This window comes from Lutjanus erythropterus, chromosome 21, assembly GCF_056507025.1.
Source record: "Lutjanus erythropterus isolate fLutEry1 chromosome 21, fLutEry1.hap2, whole genome shotgun sequence".
Classification (NCBI taxonomy): domain Eukaryota; kingdom Metazoa; phylum Chordata; class Actinopteri; order Lutjaniformes; family Lutjanidae; genus Lutjanus; species Lutjanus erythropterus.
The window spans coordinates 1,961,980-1,989,415 of record NC_139337.1 but is presented as its reverse complement, the minus strand read 5'-3'; the positions used below and the strand labels follow the sequence as shown (position 1 = coordinate 1,989,415).

Genomic DNA, 27,436 nt, shown 5'->3' with positions numbered 1-27,436 from the left:
AAATTCTGGTCAGTAGTATTAATAACCAGGACACACATGGACACTGACTCAGAGTAACGTAATGACTCAACACTGCAGTGAAGCATGTTTACACAGAGATGTCAGAGCTGTACATTGGTTTCACACAGCGCACAGCCAGTCAGTCAGAGGCTGGAGGGATTTAGAGGGAATGAATCAGAGTAAGTTTTCCCATCTATTATTAATTATTGATGGAATTTGGGTGAGGTTCTCCAGAGGCATAAAGAAATAAAAAGCAAGGAATGGCTATAAAGGCTATCACAAAGGTTTTTTCAACCTATATTATTTGCAGTTGAGAAAAAAAAAATCCTGTTCGCCAGCCATCAGAAACAGTCAAGCCTTACTGCAGATGTAAATCATTGATCATATTCATAAATATGAGGCTAACAGTCCTCACAGGACGACAGCAGAGGTTGAGTCTAATAGTTATGGTGTTGCATCATTCTGCTCTCAGTCTTATGGGAAGAACTTGACATTTAAAAGACTCACCTTACACTGACATGAAGCTGTCAGATGGTTGGTGATGATGAGCTTGGTACACATGCATTTTAATTCAAATTATACAGCAAAACAAATGTCAAACTAAAAGCACATAGTTAAGTGTTGACATGGTATTTTGACAGTAGTCATCAAACAGTTGTTTTGGGAGATGCATTTGTTTAGCATCTTATTAAGAGGAAGATGAGAGGATTAAAGGGAAAACTTGTCACTGTTCATGTGGCTGTTTCATCAGTGTTGATGGTAAATGTAGTCAGATGACACAATAATTTCCTCACTGCTGCTATGCTGACAGAGAAAGCTGACTTCTTCTGCTGCAACATGTTCTTCTTTTTGCATCCAGTGATGTCACAGTGAGGTCACTGGTATTCAGGAAGAACTACAAGCTGTTTCAGCTTGGATTTCTACTCTCCTCGTCTGGGTATCCAGTAGGGATGTTAGATGCACATTTCTGTCACCGAACACTATGTTTTAACTAACATATAAGCTAACCCTGCTACAGGCAGGGGTGGTGATAACACAAAAACATGGGTGTGAATGTCTGAAGCTAACAGGCTATGCATCCTGTTACGTGCACGGCTAACTCAGTTTTCTTGGTCAATAGAGAGGCGAAGTCCCTCCCTGGATGACCACCATGGGGCCTAACTTAAGAAAAAAATGAGAAGTTAATGGTGAGATAGTAATTGTAGATGTAGTTCACTAAACTAAATTACAACAAACCTATGACAAACTGGGACTTCTTTGACTTGTTATATTATCTTTTAAACTGACAAATATCATATGAGTACTTTATGGCACAATTCATAGAGGATCGAAGGAATTTATTGCTTCAGTTGACTACATTTACCATCAACATTGATTAATATCACCTGTGAGTCCAGTACAGACATAAGGGGTTTTCACACCAGGGACCCGGGCATGAATCCAAGCACACTTTAGTCCGTTTGATATGTGTGAACACTGCCCGATCTGAGCCCGAGTCCGTTTGAAAAAGTGGTCTGGAGCACGGCTTGTGCCTGCTCAGGCACAGTCCGCATTGGGTGTGAAAGCAATTAGACCAAAACACTGAAGTGGACTCAGTGCCAATGTGTGATGTGGTCACTGCCATTACAATAACATAACATCTATCCCTGGTTAGGTAGCTAGTCCACACTTTTTCTAAAGCACTGTGGAAATCAAAAGAGAATATTGTAAGCTGTCTTATCAAATAAAGACAAAAAAAGCCCCCCAGAATAATCTAGTAATCCCCTCTGGAACCAGCATATACAGGCCGCAAGGGCCCATTGTACTCTGTCACAGGGGGGAAACTTCTAGCCTGGCTTTATGCAGCAGTAAAAAGTCCTGATGTCATTTGCCTCTGTTCACCAGCTACACCTCCATACAGTCTGTCACTGAGGGTCTCTTTCATCTGTCTCTCTCAAAAAGTCAAATATTTGCTAGTGTTTGCTACCCATGTTCATGGTTTAATGACAAATATGAATACAGTAAAATGTTGTTGTATTTCCTCCTATATCACATTTTAATACGCAGTTGTGTCTGGTATGGCCTTCTTCCATGGGTGGCGCAGTTGCAAATGGTCAACAATCTAAATTGTGTAGTTTATAAAACTGCTTGACTTCATGGTTACACTACATTAAAAATACAGACTCAGTAGGCATGAAGTGAGGAAAATATGTTGAAGAGAAAGCAGAGATTATCACTTGCTAACTTTGGACCATCTAAAAAGCTGAATCAGAATAAGAATGAAAAGGTGGCAGAGACACCAGGAGCTAACACTGGTGCCTTTGCAGCTACCAGCACATGTATCGCTGGACTGAGGCTCGTCGTTGCATGGTTGTGTAGTTATGTAAATGGTGGCCTTGGTGATGTGTATGCAAAGTGTGTATAGCCTTGTTGATCGCCTTGGCCTGCATCCATGGAATCTTGTGCATTGCGTGTTGAGCCTGTGTTAAAGACATAGGTTTTCACTGCAATGCTGGATAAAACCTAGGTGGCTTTTTGCTTGTTTAGGTGATTAACTTGCTAGCTAATTAAACTGAGTATGTATAAAGTTGACAGCTTTGAAGCTGATGGAAGTCATATTTGTAGTGTTTTCAAAGAGTTTCTCTATGCTTAATGGTGGATACATCAGACTGAAATGTTAAAACCAAAGCAATGATGCAAACAGCTTTTGTGGAAAAATATTTGTCCGTGTCCTTGTGGTCGTACCAAAAAAGATGTGGGAATGATTTGCAGCCTCCAGAATCCAGTCAAACTATATTTTATTTTAACAAAGTCATTCCTGCTTGCAAAAACAGGAAATGTAATAATTTATGTAACGCCCTTGTAAAATTCAATCAATAGGGCTGATTAGTTGTAATTTAGTTTTCACTGGTGGAGATGACATTTTGACATACCCAAATATAAGATATTACAAATATATTTTAACATGTAGAAATTACATTTCAGCAGTTCAATTTGTTTCATAGATATATTTATATATATATATATATATATATATTTAATTTATTTATAGATATCAGAAATTGCTTTTCATGAGTGAGAAAACAATTACAGATAACTACAATTGAATTTCCACATGTTGGATTGTATAGTGAAAGTGTAATATTTTAGTTTATATGTAGGCCTGCAGGCGGCACGGTGGTGCAGTGGTTAACACTGCTGCCTCACAGCAAGAAGGTCCCCTGGCTTGCTGGGTCAGGGCCTTTCTGTGTGGAGTTTGCATGTTCTCCCTGTGTCTGCATGGGTTCTCTCCAGGTTCTCCGGCTTCCTCCCACAGTCCAAAGACATGCATGCTAGGTTAATTGGTGACACTAAATTTCCTGTAGGTGTGAGTATGAGTGGTTGTCTGTCTATGTGTCAGCCCTGAAACTGGTGACTTGCCCAGGGTGAACCCCGCCTCTCACCCAATGTCAGCTGGGATAGACTCCAGCCCCCTGTGACCCTTCGGGAATAAGCGGTTACAGAAAATTGATGGATGGATGTAGGCCTGCATCACTGAAGATGTCTACATTAACATTTTTTTTGACTAGTGGAAATTCCTTTTTTTGACATCTAACAATTCTGACTCGTTAGAAAAAGGAAATGTAGATGTCAAATATTGTAATTGTTATTGGTAGGCTACAAATATAGTTTACAACAGTTACAATTGTATTACATATATCTGCAGTGCAGTTCTAGATATCTTAACACTAGAACATCCAAGGAAAAAAACACAATGCTGCTGGTACCTGACTTTTCCTAAAAGTGTCTGGATTTTCATTTAAAGTTTTATTTTTTATTTTTTTTTAATAAATTACACAAAACACAAAGAAAATGTGATCATTTTTACTTATTTTGGCCATAGAGAGTCATATTGATCCCACAGAAATTGCAGCTGTTATATTGTTACTTTTTACACAGTTGGAGATGCATCTTGATTGTTTAGCAACTATCATTGTCTCTGTCAATAAAACTTCACAAATGATTTCCAATTTCCCGACATAAAAATACAAATGATTAATTAATTAGACTCAATTGAAAATAAAGTAGGGAGCAGTTGTAACACCTGTCAGCACCTATAACTCACTGAATCTTTATGTTAAAGCCTCACATTTTAAAACAAAGTACCCTTACTTATTACAGATAACAATGTTTCCAACCTTTTGGTTTTACTTTTGAACTCGTGTCCAGCCTTTCCCTTTGGCTATGGTTATTTTTTGTGATGGTTCTTGGTGGAAATTTGTTATTATTAATGTTTATAATTTTAAAGAGTATATTTAACTGTTTCTCACTGAGTAATTCTAGATTAATCTAAAATTTGAGTCAGATCACTGATGGTTTTTATCCTACAGAAAAATACAGCTGTCAATATAATCAATCATAACTGTTTACTACACATGAGGCTGCATATTGAGAAATATATAAATAAATTTTACAAGATTTACATTTTGGTGTTATTTTTTAAAAGATAAAAAATACATGCATCAATCTCTTAGTCTGGTATTCATCATGAGAGATAATAAAAAATGGAAGTCGAAGGTCAAAATGACGCTTATAGTTGTTCTAGTAGTTAAGGATTTCTGGATATCATTAATTTGAACTGCAGCTAGTAAACATTCCTTTATGGATATACAGACTTGGAATTGTTACATATCAAATTGATTCATTGATATCATTGTAATTATCATATAGATAATTAAGTTTGAATAGAAGTCAGTGGTAAAAGTTGGTTAGTTGTAGATAAGGTACAGAATCTACAATGGCCATTTACACTGGTAAAAAATAAATAGCTGATATCAATAATTTTGAGTGGTGAGAAATGAATTGCATAATCTTTAATTATTATTACTAATAATCAAAATAACATTATGGATGCTGGCTCAATAATTTACACATATAACTATTAAATGTTAAAGGGCTTGCCACAGACCATTGCAGTGTGTTAAACATGATGAAGGTTCTTTTGATTTTAACAATGTAACAAGGTCAACTTTTCTTAATAGGAAGTTTGTAATTACCATTTTTCCCACGCGACATGAACACAGCACTGCTCCCCATCACATTTAACAGTCTGCTGATGAGGTGTTGAGGCGGAGGAGGAGGAGGAGGCGACAGCTGAGCAGCGCACTAAGTGTCAGGCCTGTTGATGGTTACCATGGCACAGTCTGTCACATGCACGTGTCCTTGTAGGCGTGTGTGTGTGAGTGTGTGTATGTTTGTGTTATTGAAAACTTCCACTGGCAGAAAAGACTGGCTAATTGTGGATGAAAAGGGATGAATAAAATCATTTTACAGCTTGGTCAGTGTGAGGAGGGAACATGACATGGCCATGAACAAATTAACATGATCATTTCATTGTGAACCTGCCTGTACAGATGGATTCCATGTTCATCTATCAACCAAAACCAGTTTCTGAAAACCTTCAAGGAGAAAAAAAAGGGCTATTGAGTTTCTCCAGACCACAGAATTACACGTGGGAACATAAAGTGAATCACTGGTGTCATAATTAGAATCAGACGAATATATTGGCTGGCTGATATCAGCCAGTGTTGACCTATCACAGCTGTATTGATTTATTATAAGTATTGGTGTATATGTTGTCAGATATGTGCTGATAGGAAATTCTTTTATCTTAAAGAACATGATGCAGATTGTTTTCATTTTTAAAATATTTTTTGGTCTTATAAGCTGCATTTTATGTATATTTGATCATTTTCCTTAATTCAAATACAACCTTATATATGTAAATATTACATTCTATGTCAAAATGTCTTTTAAAAATAACAGTCTTGTTCAGTGTTTCTCAATCTTTTCACACTGTGTACCACTTCAGAAAATATTGATCTCTCCATGTACCACCTTACTGTTTTACACCGCTTGCTGCCAGCAGCTGCTGTGGAGACTTTACTGGTGCATCTTAAATAATCTTGATTGTCATGATTGTGGTGTTTTTGCACCATCCATTTTCAGTCTCTACGTTTCACGTTTCACCTCCACTTGCTCGTAACTACCAGAGACTGAACATATTTTAAGTTGCATTTCTCTGATATCACATTTTATGTAATTTAAAATTTAGTTGTATTTAATAGTATTATATGTTGAAATTATATTATATAATTATATGGTTTATAATAACTAATTTAGTTTTTCAAAAATATTTCTGACTTATATCTATATACTAGAGGCAACTCTAGTATATAGATATAAGATATAATCATTAATCATAAATTGGTATAATTTAGGGCTGCACAATTAATCACAATATTATCGAAATTGCATTATGACCCAGTTCAATATCTAAACTGCAGGACCAGAACCAAATCGCAAGTGTTTGAAAAGGAAAAATGTGAGATAAACAGCATTGTATTTAAGTATTGCAGTGCTGGCTTAAAAATCTAGTCCTTTAGATGAAAGAAAACATGTTTTTTTCAGTACAGACCCCAACAAATTACACATTATCATGATTTTAATTGATTTTTTTTTTTCAGTAAAAATGAAAATTGTCATGCAACAGTGATCATTCCCACTAATCATACCCCAACAGTCAAAATAACCCCAATATATTTTTACCATATCACTCAGCCCTAGTATAATATTCAACTGTTGTGCTAGGATGAATGAAAAGTCTAACAAGTTAACAAGTCACAGGGAAAAACTGTTTTTCATGTCCTTTAAAACAAATAACACTATAAAAATAAGTTTTTATCAAAGCAGATAAATCTCTCGTATGTTATTTGTATATTATTTAAGATTTCTTCATTCTTCATTTCTTCAGTGAAAATGTTCAAAAATAAATAAATAAAGGAATTGAGAAAGTCAGTGACCCCTTATATTTTCTCAGAATACATAAATATATTTTTACAATATTTTTTCTTCAAAAATCGTTCTTTAGTGCATATTTGTCAACAACATATACATATTTAGAATATTTGCTGATATATATATATATATATTTTAGTGTAAATTTTTACTTCTAATTTCTAGGGTTGCAACAAACAATTATTTTCACAGTTGATTAATCTGTTGATAATCTTTTTTGATCAACCAGTTAACAGTTGTTTGTTTCAATATGTCAGAAAATTGTGACAAATATTAATCAAATCATAAGATAACATCCACAAATGTCTTGTTTTAGTCACAATCCAGAGATATTCAATTTACAGTCAGAGAGGACGAATGAAACCAGAAAATATTTATATTTAAGAGGCTGAAATCTGAGAAGTTTGACTTTTTCTCTTAAAAAATACTTGAACTAGTTGGTGATTAACTTAATAATTGATTAATAATTGATTAATCAATTAATTGTTGCAGGTCTATTAATATCAGTATCGTATCAGCATCGTCCCCAAAAGTCCAGGATGGGTTGGGCCTTAATCATAATTAGATAAATGGATGTTCCTCTGAAAGGTGATTTTTGACTTTCCAGTGTTGCATGGTTCATACTGTGAAGCTGTGAAGACAGTGTGAGCACAGAGTGGTACGTTCTGTACTGCTGGAGTAATTTACACACTAAGATGATTATATTGATTTGTGGCTGATTCAGGCATTGTCACAACAGCCACTGCAGCTCACACACTGATGCCAGCCTCTGGTTGGACTCTGCTTGGGCACATTATGCAGGAGCGGCCCTGATGAAAGGAATGTGCCTACTGTGACTGTTCCAAAGAGAGAAGAGGAGACAGAGGAAGGCGAAAGGATTAGAAAGTTGGTAGAAAGTGGATGGGCACTGGCAGTGTTTGATGTTTGGAGTCAGCAGCCGTGGGTATCCTGTTAAATACTCTGAGCTTTGGAGTGAAAAGAGCCCACAGGCCCTGGTGAGCTGCTGGACCGACATTTGGCAGCAGGAGAGCATGACATCAGCTGCAGGGTGAGGTGGATTCAACCACTGACTCAGGCAGTAACACAGGAACTACATACCAATGGCTTATGCTTGGTGTTGATGAAAGAAGATTTAGTATTTACCTCATAATTTCAGGGTTCCTCGCTCAGTTATCAGTCAGTCATACAGAATCTGCCTTTATAATTTGCAGACGTCACTGTAGCATCTGCAGTGCAAATCATCAGAACAGACACTTTCTGCATTAAAACATTTCTGTACTTGATTTTAACAATATGCATGTATAACAAATGGTTACTCATATTGATGCTGTACTGCATATGTACATAAATTACTGAAGTGTTGTGTATATGTACTGAGGGCAGAAAATTACTGTAAAACATGGCGACACTCAAGAAGGTTACCACGTTGTCAACTGGGCTGAGCGCATATCTATAGGCTATGCTGTGACAAATATATCTCTATATAGTACATATCTTTTTCTAAAATAATATAACTCAAGTAGTGCAAAACTCTGATATGGTTTTTGTGATTGTTTTGGCCTGAAATGCCTGATTTCACGGCAGCTATTCTTAAAAAATGTGATAAATGTCAATAACAATGACATATGTTGTGTTCTTAATGAACAACAACAACAAAACATCGACCTGTTCATTGAGATGTACATGTATGATGTTTGTGTGGAGTTTGGACAAAATTACATGGTCGCACAAAATTCACAGGCATTGGTTGAATTTGTGTGAATTGCTGCAACTGCAACATCGCATTGCTGTGGATTAAACTACCCAACAGTAGGGCTGGATGATATGGACAAAATCAAATATCGCACTATTTTTGACCGAATACCTTGAGGTTGATATTTGTCGATATTGCAATACTGCAGGGAAGATAACTGGTGCTTTCATTAAACAGTAACACAATTATTGTTTTTGATAAACAGTCATAAGTAATTAATGTAATGACTAAGTGGGTAAAGGCAAATACCAGAACAGCTACAACAGTCTGGTAAGTTCAGAACACCTTACTGTAATGCAGCCTTTAAAACCAGGAAAAAAAACACTCATGCAACATTAAGATATAATGATATTAAAGATCTATATCAATACAAATGAAACATTGCCCAGCCCTGTTTGTTAATGTTGAGGTCACTGCTAACTATTGTCACTACTATTTTGTATTAAGAACTTTCTGTGAGGGTTTTGGGCGATGTCTGCTGAAGTGGCATATGGTATGTCCATAGTGATACATAGAGGTGGATGATGATATTGTTACATACTTTCTTTTATATAAAAATGCACTGATTCCAATTTCCGATTTTTTAAGGGTCTGACCTGCAGATTCCAATTTTGACCGATTACAATTTTCAGTCTTAGTAGGAACTAATTGACAGCATTCACAAACATTTTACATCAGACAAGCAGCATGGAGGCATTTTATGGTTTTTTTTTTCAGTTGTTTTTTTTTCCGTTAGAAAACTGGTCACCATTCACTTCTATTGTTTGGGACATTGTACAATGCTGTTGTCCTGTGACACTCCAGCAGTGTTTTGTGGACTAAAAAAATAAACCTGTCCCTGAATCAGCATGAGGGTGAGTATATAATGACTGAACTTTCATTTTTTGGTGAACTATCCCTTTAAGAATGTGTCCATTGCTCTGTTTATCTTCAGCAAATGATGTAACACCTCTCATATGGTCCCCCTACAGTATGATTTCCCAAAGGGTATTCTCTATTAGCCATGGGTGTCTGAGCTCCCAGCCACCCACATAATCTGTGCTCATGTTTCAGTGCATGCATAGCAACTATTTCTGAGGATGTGCACAACCAACACTCTCAAAGATTGCAGAAAACACAGTATGGGGCACAGGCTGAGTGTCTGACCAAGCAATTTGTGCCAACTTTCAGAACTTGACAATTTCCTCAGGGTACAGAGTCAGTCAGTACTCAAATGTCACCATACTGAGGCCTGTATGTTCTATTATCACAGAGTCACAAACAGCTCTCATATGGATAACAAGTCCACGACACAGTACAGGACTTTGTCAACAGAGTAATATCCTTATATTGGCAGTGAAAAGTTTGCACATATGTTTTATATACAGTAACATCTCCTTGTTTTTTCATTAGGAAAAGAAAGATTCTGGGCTCTCTATAAAGCTTATTTGTTAATGCAAATCTCTTGCATGTGAACACATTTTTTCAGGATTTTTGGTGCAGAGCAGACCTGGAGGACAGTTTCTTACCCTCTTACTGTCATTTTCTCACAGACCTACTCTGACTCCCCTGGCTGCAACCTCAAAATTATGTTAATGTAGAACTAATTTGCAATTGCAAAAACTTTTGAAGAAATCATAATGCTGGATTGGTTTTCTGTGGTAAATGAGAAAATGTTCATTAACACATCCCACAAAAATGCTGATACTGAACAATAATTTAATATTGCAAATTACAATAAAATATCCCCTTGTAGTGACCAGAGCATTATGTACATGTACATAACATGTTGCTTAGGTGCTGGTAGCACTTGGTTATAGTTCAGATCATACTCTGGTTTAATACATAAAAAGTCTGAAATGAATCGAGACACAGTGTGTTTATTAATATTTAACCAAAACTAACTAAACCAATATTTTTTTGTTAACTAAAACTAATACTCTGGAGTCCAAGTCTTGCCCTTTGCAAGCCTGCGAGTGGCGAGTGCCACTGTGACCATAAATGTAGCACAGCATTGTTCATTAACACAACATAATTTAGTGTGATATAAACCTGATTTCTAGGAAACAAGGTGATTGGATTATAAATTCATTTAAATAACATATTCAGATTTTTTTTTTTTATTGAGAAGAATTTCACAATTGTGGAATTTTGATGCAACAATCTACAAAGATCCCAAATCACAGTATGTTCACATCAAAACATTAATGTCCATGTAGTATCCATTGTCACAGCTCCATTCTTCCAGTTTCCCTCCTGTCCCACTGCCTCAGTATAATTCCACTCTCCCTGCCTCTGCTCCACTCTACCTGCCAGCCACTCCCACCTCGTCAGCCCGACTCCATTCACCTGCAAACACAGCTGCAGCTCATTCCTAATCAGCCCTGCATATAACCTCTCCAGCACTCTCACTCCTTGCCAGATTGTTCTACTGCATTCATGCGAGACTTTCCAGCGTTCTTTTCCTGCCTGCCTCTGACCAGCCTACCTTGAAAACCCCTGAGCGTCATTCTGGGGACCCTGAGGGCTGCAACCCGTTCCTGACGAACTGCTCTATCCTGTTTGCTCTGCAGCCCTACACCTTTGCCTCAGAGGTGGCGAAGGTCACCTTTACCATCAATCATCTGAGTGGCAGAGCGTGTCTGTGGGGAACGGCAGAGTGGGAGAGGGGCACGCCGGCCTGCTCTTCCTTCCAGGCTTCCTCTGCGGAACTTCGTAAAGTTTTTGGACCTGTTTCTTTGGGCCCCGATGCCACTTGGGGGCTCATGAGCCTGAAACAGGGGAGCCGACCTGTTGCCGACTACGCCATTGACTTCCGTACCCAGGCCCGTCTCAGCAGCTGGAACTCAGCGGCCCAGTGCAACGCCTTCCTCAATGGGCTAGCACCATACATCAAGGCCGAATTGGTTTCCTTCGACCTTCCACCCTCTCTCGACGGACTCACCGAGCTGACAACCAGGCTGGACAGGCGCATCCAGGCAAGGAGAAGGGAGCTACGCCACAGAGTCCTCATCAGGGGGGGCCAAACCCATGCAGGTAGGACGCACCAGCCTGACACCTGAGGAGCGGGAGCGATGACGCCGGGGGAACCTCTGTCTCTAGACAGCTCAGCTCCCATTCTCCTGGTCCCTGACCCCGAAAGGCAATTCATAGTGGAAGTGGATGCCTCTGATGTGGGGGTTGGAGCTGTCCTCTCTCAACGTTCAGGTGAGGACCAGAAATGCATCCCTGTGCTTTCTTCTCCTGACGTCTGTCTTTGGCGGAGAAAAATTATGACATTGGGAACAGAGAACTGTTGGCGGTGAAGCTGGCGTTAGAGGAGTGGCGCCAATGGTTGGAGGGGACAAAATTGCCCTTCCTGGTTTGGACTGACCACAAAAACCTGCAATACATCCGTTCGGCTAAGAGATTGAACTCCCGTCAAGCCCGGTGGTCACTGTTCTTCACCAGGTTCAACTTCTCCCACTCCTATCGGCCGGGCTCCTGCAACGTCAAGCCCGACGCCCTGTCTTGCCAGTTTGTGGGAGAAGACACCGCTCCTGACCCTGCCACCATCCTCCCGGCTCCCCGTCTGGTGGCCTCTCTCACCTGGGAGGTGGAGGAGCGTGTAAAAGCCGCCTTGGAGGATCAGCCTGGTCCCAGTTCCTGTCCCCATGACTGCCTGTTTGTTCCTCAGGGCTTAAGGTCTGACGTCCTGCAATGCGCCCACAGCTCCCAGCTTACCTGTCATCCAGGCATTCAGCGCACCAAAGAGGTCCTGCAGCAACGGTTCTGGTGGCCCACCTTGGAGGAAGACACACAAGAGTTTGTCAACGCCTGCCTGATCTGCAGTCAACACAAATCCTCCCGTCAAGCCCCTGCCGGTTACCTGCAACCTCTGCCTGTGCCACATCGGCCCTGGTCCCATATTTCATTGAACTTTGTTACTGGTCTGCCACTGTTGGGTGGATTCACCACAATCCTGACAGTGGTAGACTGGTTCAGCAAGATGGCTCACTTTGTACCCCTACCCAAGCTTCCGTCAGCCAAAGAGACTGCTGAACTAGTTCTGCAGCATGTGTTTCAGCTCCACGGCCTTCCATCTGTTGTGGTCTCTGATCGAGGTCCCCAGTTCATGTCTGTATTCTGGCGGGAGTTCTGCAGCCTCATCGGGGCCACCACAAGCCTGTCCTCTGGCTTCCATCCCCAATCTAATGGCCAGTCGGAGAGAATGAGTCAAGAGATGGAGACGGTGCTTCGCTGCATGGCATCCAAACACCCCTGGACTTGGTCCAAGCATTTGCTGTGGGTAGAATATGCCCACAACACCCTGACCAGCTCCGCCACTGGACTTTCTCCCTTCCAGTGCGCCCACGGCTTCCAGTGCGCCCACGGCTTCCAGCCGCCGCTGTTCCCAGCTCTGGAGAAGGAAGCTTCCTGTCCATCCGTCGAGGTCTTCATCTGCCGTTGCCCCCAGACCTGGACTCAAGCCAGAGCCGCTCTCCTACGAGCAGCTGACCGTTACTCGTCGGCCGCCAACTGCCATTGTTCCCGGGCTCCCACTTATCTGGTGGGCCAGAAGGTGTGGCTCTCGACCCGGGACCTTCCTCTGAGGGTGAAGTCCAAGAAGCTGGCTCCTAAGTTCATCGGGCCATTTGTGATTGAGAAGGTCATCAACCCTGTGGCTGTCAGACTCAAGCTGCCCCGCACCACCCAACCTTCCACATCTCCAGGGTCAAGCCGGTTCGAGAGAGTCCGTTGATGCCTGCTTCTCAGCCGCCACCACCTCCCCGGATCATTGACAGGGGTCCTGCCTTCACGGTTCACCGCCTACTGCGCTCCCGCCACCGCGGGAGGGGTCTCCAGTACCTTGTGGACTGGGAAGGATACAGCCCAGAGGAGAGGTCATGGGTCCCGGCTCGTCACATCCTGGATGCGCTGCTCATCTGTGAGTTCCATCGCCGTCACCCTGACCAACCCTCCAGGATCCCCACTGCGGGTGGGGGCACCAATATATAGACTCTGTCCGAGGTGTCCAGCGATAAGGAAGAAGAAGAGGGGCCTTCCTCAGGGGATGACGACCCACCCATCGAGGAAGAAGAGGCTGAGATGGATGTCTCGAATAAGTTCTCTGACCAGCCTACCTCGCCTGTCTCCCGGAAAACTTGCCAGCCTTCCGTCCCCGACCATGAGTTCTGCCTCGGCGTCTCCTGTTCCTGTCAGCTCTCCCGGCTCCGACTCCTCCGCCTGGTCCTGATTTCCCCTCTGCACGCTCCTTGTCTGCTCCTCTGCCTCGTCGGACAGCTCTCCTGGTTTTGGATTCCTCGCCTTGTCTACTTTGCCTCCAGTAAGCCTCTCTCTATCGCTCCTGCCTGCTGGTGAACGGAACTGTACGGGTCCGGGGGCTCACGGCTTCTCCTTCCGTCCTGTGTCTAGGTTTGGCTCCGCCCATTCCTCACGTCAGACATCCAGAGACTGTGTGTGGGCTCCAGGTCCGAAGAAAGAACTTTTACATGTGTTTCTGTGTCAGCTCGAGTTTCCTGTTTTGCTTGTGTAAAATTAAAGGGCCATTACCAACTGTCCCAGATTTCCAGAGTGCTGCTTTTGGGTCTTAAGAACACCGATCACACCATTCTGAACTTTGTTTTCAATACAGGTCCTTTAACCCATCCAGAACAAAGTTTGTGTACTGCAACATGATTACATACTATATATGAAATACCATGCTGCAATCACAGTATTTAACCTTTTCAAATGAGAGTACTTGTCTGTGGCCTTTGTGGCACTCCTGATTGATTGCACTCAAAATTCCATATGCAATCTTAGTTCTTGACTTTCTTGAACATATTTATGATGTTTTGTGTTGATTGCATCAATAAACATTGAGTTATGATGACGATATGGGACTTTTACTGTCAGAGTGGAAATATTGGAAACCAGATGAGGTCACTCGGTGGAGTACAGACCCCTGCCAGGCAACAGATGGTGAAGCACCTACTGCAAAAGCACCACAACTGCCAGATGTAGCCAGCTGAGATTTGCAAAGTTCTCCAAACTTTAACATGACCCCTACATATGTTGTCCCAAACTGAAACTAGTTTTCAAATTGAAGCAGTTTTTGATCACTTGACTGACTTACAAGTCAGTTGTCAGTGGCCATATAAAACAGAATTATTGTCTTACAGTTTTATGTCTCCATCAACCAGGCAAGCTACAGTTTTCATCCATGTCTGAAGGACTTTAGTAAAAGGTATGAAGTGTATGTAAGTGATTTTTTTTGTTGTTTTTTGTTTTTTTTGGCAAAAATTTTCACTTAGAGACTATTGTACAGAGGACAATCACTATTGTACTGATAGAGAGCTGAACATTATGATGTCACAGTGAAGTTGACCTTTGAGCTCTTGCATATAAAATTTAATCACCTCATCATTTCATTTTATCCTATTAGATATTTGTGTGTAATTTTGTCTAATATAGCATATACATCTTGAGTAGCACCAAAAATGAATTAAGTGAGGTCACCCTGACCTTGACCTTTGATCTTTGACCATCAAAATCTAATCCATTTATCTTTCACCTCAATTGCTCATTTGTTGCATGTTTGAAGAAATTCCATCAAGGTGTTCTTAACATATTGTGTTAACAAGAATGGCATGACCTGAAAACATAAAGCCTCCAGTCATAAAAATATAAAAGGCATAAAAGTCATAAAAATACTTTTATAAAGAATTGTGAATCATAGAGGCCCATCAGCATACAGTTATGAATGTGCACAAAGAAAAAAAGGCTGTTCCGTCCGATAGTCTTCAAGATTAGCTTCGGACAAACTGTAGGTCCAATGGTCACTCACTCCAACACTCACTCACTCACTCACTCAGGGAAGCAAATACATGATCCCCTCCATTCAGGGATTATAATCTAGATTTTTCATCTTGTAAAAAAGCAATGCAATATCCAGAGAGTGATTTCAAGAGATGTCCACTTTACCTCTATCACTTTATGTTTTCTTACTTTTGTAACTCCATATACCTCCTTACAACAGTGTATTGCTGCAACTTGCATCACCTTTATAATGTTAAATGTTTTTCATGTTGTAACAACACTCATGTTTTCACTACAAAAAAACTTATCATGTCATGTTTCTATAAGCAATACCATAGTTTGTTATTACAAATTGTTTCATGTTATAACCTTATTGTTATAACATAAAACATTTTATGCTATAACAATAAGTTGTCACATTATAACATAAAACTATAAATAATAGAGTATGTTGTTATAACAAGAAAGGTTTCTTGATGTTATGTGGTAAGTTTGTATATTGTAAGAGTGTGAAAACATCTTGTTATAACAATAATCTTTGCACATTATAACATGATACTTATCAGTTTTTCTTTTTCTGGCATGGCAGCGATACACTTCTGTACCACCTTGAGGCGTCATTGTGGAACAAAGAAAACTCTTAAAGTCTATTTAGCCATAACTCAAAGACAAAAGTTGACTTTTGCGAGAGGTGTCACTCTGTAAATACTGCTTGTGGGTGACGCAAATTCAGTGGAATTGTGTTGCTGCCATGTTGGAGTCGTGACACATTACTGATGCAACCTCTGCTTTAATATTAAAGACACATTTCCAGATTTTATTATAGCAGCAGCACCTGCAAATCCCCAAATTTCAACTCATCTCCCTGTTGTAGCCCCTCTCAGCTGCATACACCTTTGGGTGCAAAACATCAGCAAAGTACAACAATGTGTGCAGAGATAAAATGTGAAATTAATTTAGATCTTCTGAAGACTGTGTATTTTTGTCGCTATAGTTACCCACAGTGAGCTGAGAGGACTTATTGGCATTCAGGGAGTGTATCTTAAAAATTAAAAGTCAAGCAATGAATGTAGTCATGATGGCTCTCACAGTGACTAGTAATAGTAATTTAAATGTCTGTGAGTATGTGTGTGCGTGCATGTGTGAACACAGGGATTGTGCGGCTCAGCTAATCATCTTGTAGGGACACTCTGGCAGTGTGTGGGAGGCAGACAGACCCAGCCCCGCAGTCTTACATAAGAACAGATATAATGCCATCTAATTCAGCTGCTTTTGATGTACTTCCTCTCTTTCTGCACATAACCCACTTAGGGAAGCATTCACTCAGCACAGCAACGGCAAGCACAAACAACTACACCCCCCACCCCCTTTCCCACACACACACAGACCACACACCACCAGCATTGTCATCACCACACATCTGATACATCTGAAAGTGTTTCTCCGCCTGGCACAGAACGTTTAAGTGCTGTCCTTGGACAACTTTAGTGTGCTTATTGCACCTCAAGACTTGTTCAGGAGGATTTGCCAAAGTCACATTGATGTGATTACATTCACAATAACATCCTGAAGTGTTACTGAGTCAGTCCAATTATGATGATGATCACTGAGATGAGTTTTGTATGAACAAAAATTATCTCCGCAACAGATAAAATCCTCAGTCTGACAATTCAGTGTCTTACTTGTACAGTATTTCACAATAAATATACAGATAATCAAGCTATGATGGATTGAGTTCTCTAATGTGCTGTGTCACACCAACTGCAATATTGAACAAATGTTCAAATAATAGTCCTGGCTTGTCACGCAGTGGCTGAGTGCAATCCATGAGCTTCTATCTCTTTGTCTTTGTTAAGCTTTTGCTGGATATTTGGGACAATATCACACAAGCAAATTGAAAGAATGGACTTGTCATTAGGGAAATTAAAAGACACTAAAAATGCAGTGAGACACTGGAGGAAGATGAGGCTGCAAAGAAATGCCTGGGTGAAATGAGGATACTGTGAAAGCACTGCTGTTGATTACTATGCATGAGGTGCACAACTCAGCTATATGTTTGAGAAAGGCACAAACAAAGAAAATGACAGTCTCTTCTCCTTATTCTCTCTTTTCACAGAAAGCTACCTTAGTGGATGGAGAGGCAGATGGAAAAGAACTGAACGAAGGTTGCAGCACAACTGAGAATCACAACTCCTTCTCTGTCACCATGGAAACCACTGAACAATCAGAGCTGCCGATGGACTGTGAAGTGGAGGTCGCTGTGACTGATTCACCTGAGCAGGGGAAGGATTGCACTGCAGATGATGAGCAAGTTTGTACAGAGACAGACACATCAGACACCCCAGGGGAAAACGCCATGCTTGACAAATTATTAAGCGACACACCAAATGACACAATTGAGACTGACAAGCCTGACTGCCCTGAGACAGGTGTTTGCCCTGAAATGCCCTGTCAGGATCAGAAGGAAGCTTTGATATTAGAACCAGGGCATGAAGAGCTCAACAGGAACGAGTCTATCAATTCATCTGTGTCCGACACGCTCTCCAGTGCTGACAGCGTTTATGAGAATGAGGCCCATCGTAAGAGGCAGGACACGCCAGAGCAAGATCCTGAGCAAGAACAAGTCCCTGAGCCAGAGCAGTATCCTGAACCAGAACTAGATCCTGAACCAGAAAAGTTCCCTGAGCCAGAACAAGATGCTGAACTAGATCAATTCCCTGAGCCAGAGCAAGACTTTGAGGTTGGGCACTACCCTGAGCCAGAACAAGACCCTGAACCAAATCAATTCCCTGAAACAGACGTATACCCGGTGCCAGAGCAAGACCTTGAGCTAGGGCACTACCATGAGCTGGAGCAACACCCTGAGTTGTATCCTGGGCCAGAGCCTGAAGCTGAGGATAATGAGCCTAATCCTGAAAATGATGGCTATCAAAATCTGGCAATAGATGCAGAGGAAGACCCAGCAGCCCATGACATCCTATTTGAACCTCCCATTACAGAGGAGTCGGTATTAGAGCAGCGCATTAGAGAGGAGGCAATGTCAGATGTGTCTAATGAGTCCTGCCATGACCTTGACCCTGATGAAATGGATGAATGCCTGAGAGTTGAGATTGCAGCGGCCTCCTCGGATAGTGAGACAGATGAGAAATGGAGAGCAATATTCTCCTCCTCTATAAATAAAGAGGATGATGACTCATATTTGGACAGTCTTCAACTGAGTGCCCAGGAACTCTTTGTGAAGAAAGTTGAGGTGACAGACTTTGAAGAACCAGACAACAACAATTTTGAGGAGGTCCGTTTTGAGGTCCCACAGGTGGAAGAAGTTCTGGAGCAACCTGAGGATATAATTTCCTTCCCAACCCCTCCACAAGAGGTTAAATATAACCCCTTAGGTCTTCAAGGTTTGTCCAAAATCTCTGAGGATGAGAGTGAAAATGGCAGAGATGCCAATCATAACCACGCCACCCACCAACAGCACATCAATGCAGATCCAAACAAGAAGTTACCCAAAGACTTCTGTGTGATACAAGAGACCAAGAGTGAGAACGTTAGCACAGAGCACGTAGACTTCCAGCTGGCTCGTAAACAGTGGAGGGAAATGGAGGAGCAAACCAGGAACAAGATTGTCCTTCCTACAACCAAGCAGCCCAGCTTCCATGGAAGCCACAGTTTCATGTACACACCAGTCCGAAACATTGAAAGAACCCAGAAGAAAGCACATGATCTGGAGAGCTTGAATCTTGTTGGAGATTATCCTCACACCCAATTCAGCCCTTGCTCAGAGGATTCTGGCCTGGACGACTCCAGTTACAGGTCCCCTTACGATGACCCAGAAACACCAGTTGAAAGAGAGATTCGCATATCAATGGAGAGGGAGGAAAACTTCAGGAGAGAGAGGGGCTTCTCCAGGATGGGCAAATCAACTGATTGCGCTCCATCACGAAGTATGCCCAGATCTATAAGCACTCCACTCACACCATCATTCATCATCACCTCGTCACCCACAAAGGAGCCACTGAAACACGAAGTGTCAGCAAACAACGTTATCATTCTCGACCCTAGCAGCGATTTCTCCTCCAGCCCCAGACAAGGCAAAGACAACATGGCAGCTCGGGGCAGCGAGTGGCACTCCGAGGACAACAGCTCCAATGTCATCATCCTAGAAACATCCAATCTGATTATTCGCAGTGCCTCAGAGTTCTCCCTCAGCAAAGCCTGTGACCAGCCCCAGGAAAAAATGTTCCTCAACAACCCCTTTTTCAAGCTGCGTTCAAGGAGCACAATATCACTGGTGGATGAAGAGATTAAGATGGTGAAGCAGAGGGAGGAAGAGCTGAGGAAAGAGAGGGCCAATCTGTACGGCAAAGACAGGTTCAACACAAATCACATGGACACTTTGACATTTGACAATTCAGGTATGTCAGCCAAATACCAACCACAGAACAATACATTATTTACAACACTCTGTACACACTGTGTGTTTATCTTTGATCTAATGTTGCTTCTTTGTTCTTTGGTATCAGTTGATGTACCACTGAAGTGCAAGTCCTCTCCATCATCTCCGATGAAAACAGCCTACAGGATGGATCGCTCTGCTTTATCCTGTGATCACAGAGTAAGCTTCTGCTTAAAACCTCTTTACAGACACTATCATCAATTAGAGCTGGGTGATATGGCTTATAAATATACATCCCAATACTGTAATTTCTCAAATACTGCAAGTATATAAACTTATAGAATATGACGCACTGCTATAGATTAAACCATTATATAGAGTAATTAAAATGAGCTCAATCTTTCACATTTACAGCAGTAAAACACAATGTACACATTAATGCAGCAGTGATATTAATCCAAAAACATCATATATAAAAGTAGAACCCTAACAGGCACCATTTTACTGCATAATGAGTACTTTAAGTAAATGTTTCTTCATCTTTTACCAATACAAATAAGGTTTCAAATGCAGAATTTTTACTTGTAGCTGTGTTTTTGATGGCCAAGTTGGTGTTAGTTAGAACTTTAATTGGGCCTGAAAAGTTGAGCCCGAAAAGGACCAAGCCTGATGAAACTCTGTCTGAACCCAACCCGAACCCGCCCCCTTAGCATATTTCAGCCTGAACCTGATTATGGCCTGACATTTTTCTTAACAAGCTTTCCTCTATATACCAAACAGTAGGAGTTGGCAGTGACAGGAACAATGCATGGGGGGGTTGAATTGGCAACAACAAAATGAGGAAGAAAAATGAAAAAAAAAAAAAACTACTATTACTAATAACAACAACAACAACAGCAACAAAAATAATAATAATAATAATAATAATAATAATAATAATAATAACACAGCCCAAACTTAGTATAAGTCCATGAAATATGTGAGAAATACAGCATGACCCGACCCAAAGCTGTTGGGTCCCATCACGTTCAGGCACACAGATCTCAAGCTGTAGTAATGGACCTGAATACTTCTTCCACCACTGGCCAAGCCTGCCCTTTAAGGAAGCAAGGTTCCTAGTAAAGTGTTAGATGGAATCTACTATGAAAAGCTAGCTAGTTGGCCAGCCCCTTCTCATCTCCAGCTGGTCAAATATTGGCCTGTTGTCATCACCCTGTGGCGACTCATACAGATGGGCATAGCGCCCATTAACAGCTGAAAGAAATGCACTGAACCTTTCAAGTGACTTTGATGTAAACCCATCCACAGTTGAATAAGACACACCAATCTGTTGACGTATAAAGAAGGAGCTGGCATAGAGGCATAGTTCAAAAAACACAAGACTGTCACCCACCAGACCAGGACTCATGTCCCATGTGAAACCAAAATGTTATTAAAGTTGTAATGTTGCGAAACACTTCAGTGACATCATTTGACACAAGTACCACTGGAGGGACATGACAGAAACAACTGGAGTCTGTTATGTTTTCCATAGATGCTGCAATAAACTCAAACACACCTACGTGAGGTTGATATTAACTTCACTTACAGTGCAAACACACCAACAACAGCCCATAACCAGTACTGAACTATGAGAAAATATTACACCGAGTCATATTTACAAATAGAGCAGAGCAGAGCTTCCCTTCATTAGCTGCCAGTTAACTGCTAAAATTAGCTCCGCAGCTGTAAAAACACCAAAGCCCACCAGCTACTAGGTAACAGCTAAGCCTAACTAACGTTATCTGACCCTTTCCCAAATTCAACACTGATTTGTTGTTCAGATGGCGATTGTTCATGTGCTGGAAAGACTTAGACTATAGCTACCTAGCAATGGATAAATTAAGTTAGTTGATACATTTGCTGGTCAGGTCTGTGACTTATAAGCAACTAACGTTTGCTAAACTAGCTAGCTAGCCTGCTAGGAGTCAGCATCTGGGCTCTTCACCTGTGCTAGCATACCCAGTCAGGGCTTAACAACTTATGTTGCTAAATCCCGACTTACCTTGCTAACCCTGAATGTCATATTTATAAAACAGCTATTTTTTATATATTTAAGTGAGCTTACCTGGAGACCAGTCCTGGCTGACATGAAGTAGCCTCTCCGTCTCCAACACTTGCTCTCAGTTCCATTGGCACCAATTGGATAACGTGCAATGTATCGATCCATAGCCCACCTATCACCGACTTTGAAATGGCGCGCATAATCCCGCCCTCTGGCAAACCATATCCCTGCTATGGGCCAATGCTTCTCAGATGCATTTACAGACGTCAGGAGTAGAATGCTGACGCATGGTCTGAGGCCGACGTCGGCGAGATGTATGCGTGCTATCTGGGTAATGTCTTATAATGCTGCAAATGGGCTAACATTGGCGTGAATGGACAGCCCAGTGTGCCTCAAACAGATGCTAAAGAGTAACTTCTGCAGCTGCATAAGATACCAAGGGGCATGACAAAATATGGGTTTTAGATAAGTAGGAATGAGAACAGGTTAGGTTAGCAGTTACAAGTCAGGCTAAAGATAATTAAAATAGCCTTAGGTCTATTCATTCCTGTCCGAAAAAAATCACAATTATTCTTAGCTGCTAACTAGCTAACATTAGCTTATCACAGTCTGGAGCAACACTGCTGTGGAGAGTACTCCACACTGTAGTTATCTAACAATAAAGAGAGAATTTGTGTCTTTTTGGTGGCAGTAAACACGGCACACTGCCTTTCAGTAACTATCATACTGCAGCCCAAGTTGATCTACACAATTCATGGCTTAGTAAAGCAGAAGAACGCCCCCTCAGCAGGGACCAGCGGAAACACAGAAAACTCAAATAAGATGACATGGTTATCTGTTATATTGAATATTTATTCAAATATATCAAATATATTCAATATTTCGTCCAGCCCTAATCAGTAAAAAATAAAAACATAAGGTAATAAACCTTGTTTCGTATTATACCTAATGGAAAATATTACTTTTATTTTATAGTCATTTGTATGCATGCATTGAGTGCACCCTGCCTTAATTTACATTAAAAGAAAGGACTGTTGCATAATGTAGCTTAGTAAGTCTACCATGCAAAACTGATTTGCTTATTCCACCTTCAGTCTGTTGACCTGAGAGAGGAGGAGAAAGTGAAGGAGGTGGAGGTGGATGAGGAGGTGGAGGAAGTGCTTTGAAAGCAGGTAAACAGCCAGCTGTCTTTCTCAGTTTCCAGAGGTCTACACAGGAGGAAGACGCAAAAGCGCCATGGCTCTGCGCTGGGAGGCGGGCGAGTTTACAAAAAACGACTGAGGAGGAACAAGTCAACAGTTTGCCATATAAGGGCATTGGTCGTCAGTGTTATTACTCATTCAAGTTAGATGCAGCGTTGCAATTGTTTGTTTCATGTTGTGACATAACCTAAACTCTCTGCTTTTGTGACGCTTTGGGCAAAACTAGCAAGACGATGAGAATGTTTGTGGACACATTAGTTGGACAAAGTCCATAGAGAACCAATACAGCTAGCCAGGGGGTGTGCATTATTTTCAGATACCCACACAGCTCTGACACGTCTGAATCAAAGGCTGCTGGTTACAGCTTCTACCACTTGTTGAAGTAGTAAAGTAACATTTATTACTGATTGACAAAGGCAGTGCCAACACACACTTTCCAAACCAAATTCTGAACAAACAGTACAAGCATTTTGAACAAGTGGCAATGGTATACATGGGGTAGTCCCAGTGCAGGTATCAAAAATAACGCACTCTGCAGAGGCAAACCCAGGTTATCTCTTTATATGTCATGCAATAATTTTCAATAACTGCATGCCTTCTTTTGGATTGTCCCTTGCCTATTGAAGAACTGTTTAAAAGGTCAAAATCAGAAGCACAGAATCTCAAACAAAAAAACTGGCAGTGGAAGAAAACATTTTGAAAAGTATTATTCTCTGATTGCTGATTTGGCCTTATTTAAAAGGATAGTGCTGTAGTAAGGAATAAGACTGTATCCTAATATCTTAATACAGTTATCATATGCCATATGTACACTGGAAGAGTTTAGTTCTGCTGAAACTTGGTTGAAACAGGTTGATTGCGGATATAATATTACATGTGGTATTATATCTATATAAATACATTAGGCCCTGTGTCCATATAGTGTTTTTTTGTTTTGTTTTGTTTTTTGTTTTTGTTTTACCATACATATATATATATATATATATATATATATATATATATATATATATATATATATATATATGGTTTTATCCTAATTCTCAAGAATGAGTGATGCAATGAGAAAAAACACCGCACACAGATTTCACATTACAGAGGTTTGACTACACAGCTAACAACGAGCTCTATGCCTCTGTTATGATAGTTTCTGTCTGGGTTACCAGGGTTGCAAGTCCTCATCTAATACATGATTTGTTGCCTGAAACAAAGTGACAGTGATGACACCAGCGGTTTTCTGAAAAGTTCAAAATGTTCAACTAGAAATGCTTGGAGCAGTCACATGCTGCAGCATTTGCTTTCTACTCATTAGGAGCAATTGAAAAGAAATGCTGGTTCTCAGAAAAAAATCACTATATGGACACAAGTCCTTAAAAGATTTTCTGGTCTTGGGTGCAGCAGAAACAAAGTATAAACTGGTGTTGAGAAGTGTCCCTCTGCTGCAGCTCAGTCAGGACACACACACTGGAGGAGACGAGCCTCATGTTAGCTTCAGCTGAACATTAGAGTGTGTTTACACAGGAGGATTGTGTTTTTCTGTATCTCATCCTTTACGGTGTAGTTGCACCCTGGGGTGTTTCGGGGGGGGGTCGGGGGGGTTGGGGTGCACTGACCACCCCTGAAATCTAACTGGCCACCCCAAGTGCCGCCCCATTATCCTCAAGTATGATTGGTTATCTGTTCTTTGAGAAGCAGAACCTAAGTTTTAACCAACTGTTTGATTAGTATTTTTAAATGTGTATAGTTTTCTTTTGTATGTAGCCTACTTTAATTTTTTAAAAGGTTAATTTAGCCTACGTCATAAATTTAAAAAATATTTAAATAATAAGTCATAAAAATCAAAATGGCGTGCAGAGGATGAATTTAGAAGTCTGTCTGAGGATAGATGTAAAATAGAGGCATAATTTCTTTCTGAGGATTTAAAGATTAAAATCCTGAAGATTTATATCATATTTTATGATATCACTCTGTTGTGCTGTGATTTGTAGGACTATTTAGCTTTAAAATACAATTTTCAAACACAGGTATAATATACTGTTGTGCACACTGCATGCCACCCCTGTCAAAAATGTCTGGAAACACCCCTGGGTGCTCCACAAAGAAATGTCTTCATGTCCAGTATTGACAGGAGGAAAGATCACAGTGACCAATAATTGTCAACACACATATGGCATGTGACTACTGTATAAAGATAAACTTGGAAAAAATTCTGAACCTATTCTTTATAGAGAAGATAATAAATTGCTGACAGGAAACTGAAAGTATTTGCAGGTTTTTTTGCTGAGATGCCTGAATGTTAGACACATGTATTGTTGAGTCCACTCTTTGCTAAACTTTTCTCGACATTTTAAATGTAAATCAGATTTGAAAACATATTTTGATGTTATTGTATGTCTTGATAAAGCAAATGAAACATTGCTCAGTGTATATTAATTGTATTTTCATACTATGCTTTTTTGCTGCAAATGATATTTCAGGGTGAGCTGGATGGACATAAAACAGCACAATATACAACATATATTATACCCATACCTTTCACTCCAAAAATGTAGTTCACTCAGACAACTCAGTACAAGTCTAGAATAAATAGAAACAGGCATTTGATTTTCTGCACAGCGGTGTGGTGGTTAGCACTGTCACCTCACATGAAGGGGCCTTGGATCAAACCTGCCTCTTTCTTTGTGCAGTTTGCCTGTTCTCCCCATTTGTGCATGGGTTTTCTCTATCTGTCAGCTGATGAATGGATTTCATTTTCATCAGTTTTGTCTCTCCCTGAGGGACATGTCAGGACACAGAACCATTTGAGTTGTCTGCCTGAACTAGCTCCACATTATTCTCTCTGACCTACAGTGAGACAATCTAACAAGGTATTTGTGAACAGCGCTGTCTCAGCGCTCAAACTACAGGACCAATGACACGATGTGGAAATGTCACATCAGTGCTTTGGAAGTTCCTAATAATGAAATAGCTTTCCACAAATTAAAGTATTTTATTCTTTATACAATAGCACTATAAATGAATGATCTCTTACAGTATATAGAGTGAAGCTACAGTATACCCACATAATGTTCTTGTTAATCTTTAATCAAATCCTCACTTTATTTTCAAACATTTTGCAGTTCTTTGAATTTTGATGTAACAGGGCATTTGTACGCCAGTCTTTACTTTAAAGCACTTTTCTTTGTGGTTCCCTTTGTTGTGACTTTCTTGACCACACACATTTCCAAAAGAGATTTTCTTAAATATTGGTATCTGCAGATTTTAATAATGAAATGTTTATCATTCTTTACAAAGCCTTGATATTTCCAGCTACTCTGAAAAGCAGCTTTGAAGAGCTTGGTACTTTCTTGACCTTAGATTCAACTGACCTTAAAGGGATACTACACCCAAAAATGAAAATTCAGGCATTATCTACTCACCCTCATGCAAATTGAAGGTTGGGTTTATTTTGTTAGTCCACAAAATACTGCTGGAGTTTCACACTAAAACAGTGTTGCAGAATCTCCCAAACAGTGGAAGTGAATGGTGACCAGTTTTCAAACATAAAGAAACAACAGGGAAAAAAAAACTTGCCTCCATACTGTTCATCTGGTATAATCCAAGTCTCCTAAAGCCCCGACTTGCCAGGTTGACTTGAAAGACGCCATTTCCACCATGTTTTTAGCCTGAATCATCATCACATCCTTAGCTTGGAGCCAGATTAATATGCACATGCACACTGTCTGAACTGTGTGTGTGTGTGTTGTCATGGAGTGCATGCAATAGTGAACGGTATGTTGGAGACTTGGGTTACACCAGACAAGCACTACGGAGGGATTTTATGTTTTTTATGTTTGAAAACTGGTCACCATTCACGTCCATTGTTTGGGAGATTCTGCAACACCGTTTTCCTGTGAAACTCCAGCAGTGTTTGCGGACTAATAAACTGAACCTAACCTTCAATCAACCTGAGGGTGAATAGGTAATGACTGAATTTTGATTTTTGGGTGAACTGACCCTTCAAACAGCATTGTTTTACATTTCATGTTTGTATGCTTCATTGTTAAAGTATAGCTTACAAATCTCAAGGATCTCTTGCTGATGTTGAAACACGGTGTGAAAAGCCCCCGCCTGTCATGATGTTTATTTGGCTCTTTGTGGCTAAATATGCGGGGGCTTCTCACTTTGTATTCCTCATGCAAGTTCTGAAGAGATTAGTGCGTGCAACAATAAAAAGTGTATATGAAGAATGTTTGATAGCTTTCTTTGTTTGGTTACGTGAGTGTGCTCTGCTTGTGATGAGATTAGTGTGTGCAAACCTGACATTTGAGCGTGGGGGTGGCACGAGACGAAAGATGCTAAACAGAGCTCAACAGTGAGGTTCTGAAAGTGGAAATACAATTTATATTCTGCAGATAGGATTTAGATTATTAATCATAATGACATAACCATCCGAGGTAGACTGATCA

The 27,436-nt window shown here is 40.6% G+C and overlaps 1 protein-coding gene across 2 annotated transcripts in view; it reads left to right on the top strand.

Annotated features, from left to right (window-relative positions):
* palmdb (palmdelphin b) overlaps positions 1–23,896 on the top strand; it is a 91,021-nt gene extending 67,125 nt beyond the window's left edge. Inside the window, exons 6-8 of one of the 2 annotated variants that reach the window (XM_084747103.1) lie at positions 17,466–19,764; positions 19,873–19,964; positions 22,987–23,896. In XM_084747103.1, the coding sequence (XP_084603229.1) occupies positions 17,466–19,764; positions 19,873–19,964; positions 22,987–23,070 (2,475 nt within the window). In that variant the 3' untranslated portion in view covers positions 23,071–23,896. Of the gene's footprint in view, positions 1–17,465; positions 19,765–19,872; positions 19,965–22,883 lie in introns of both variants that reach the window. The other variant, XM_084747104.1, reaches the window with a different exon arrangement.
* Positions 23,897–27,436: the final 3,540 nt, after the last annotated feature.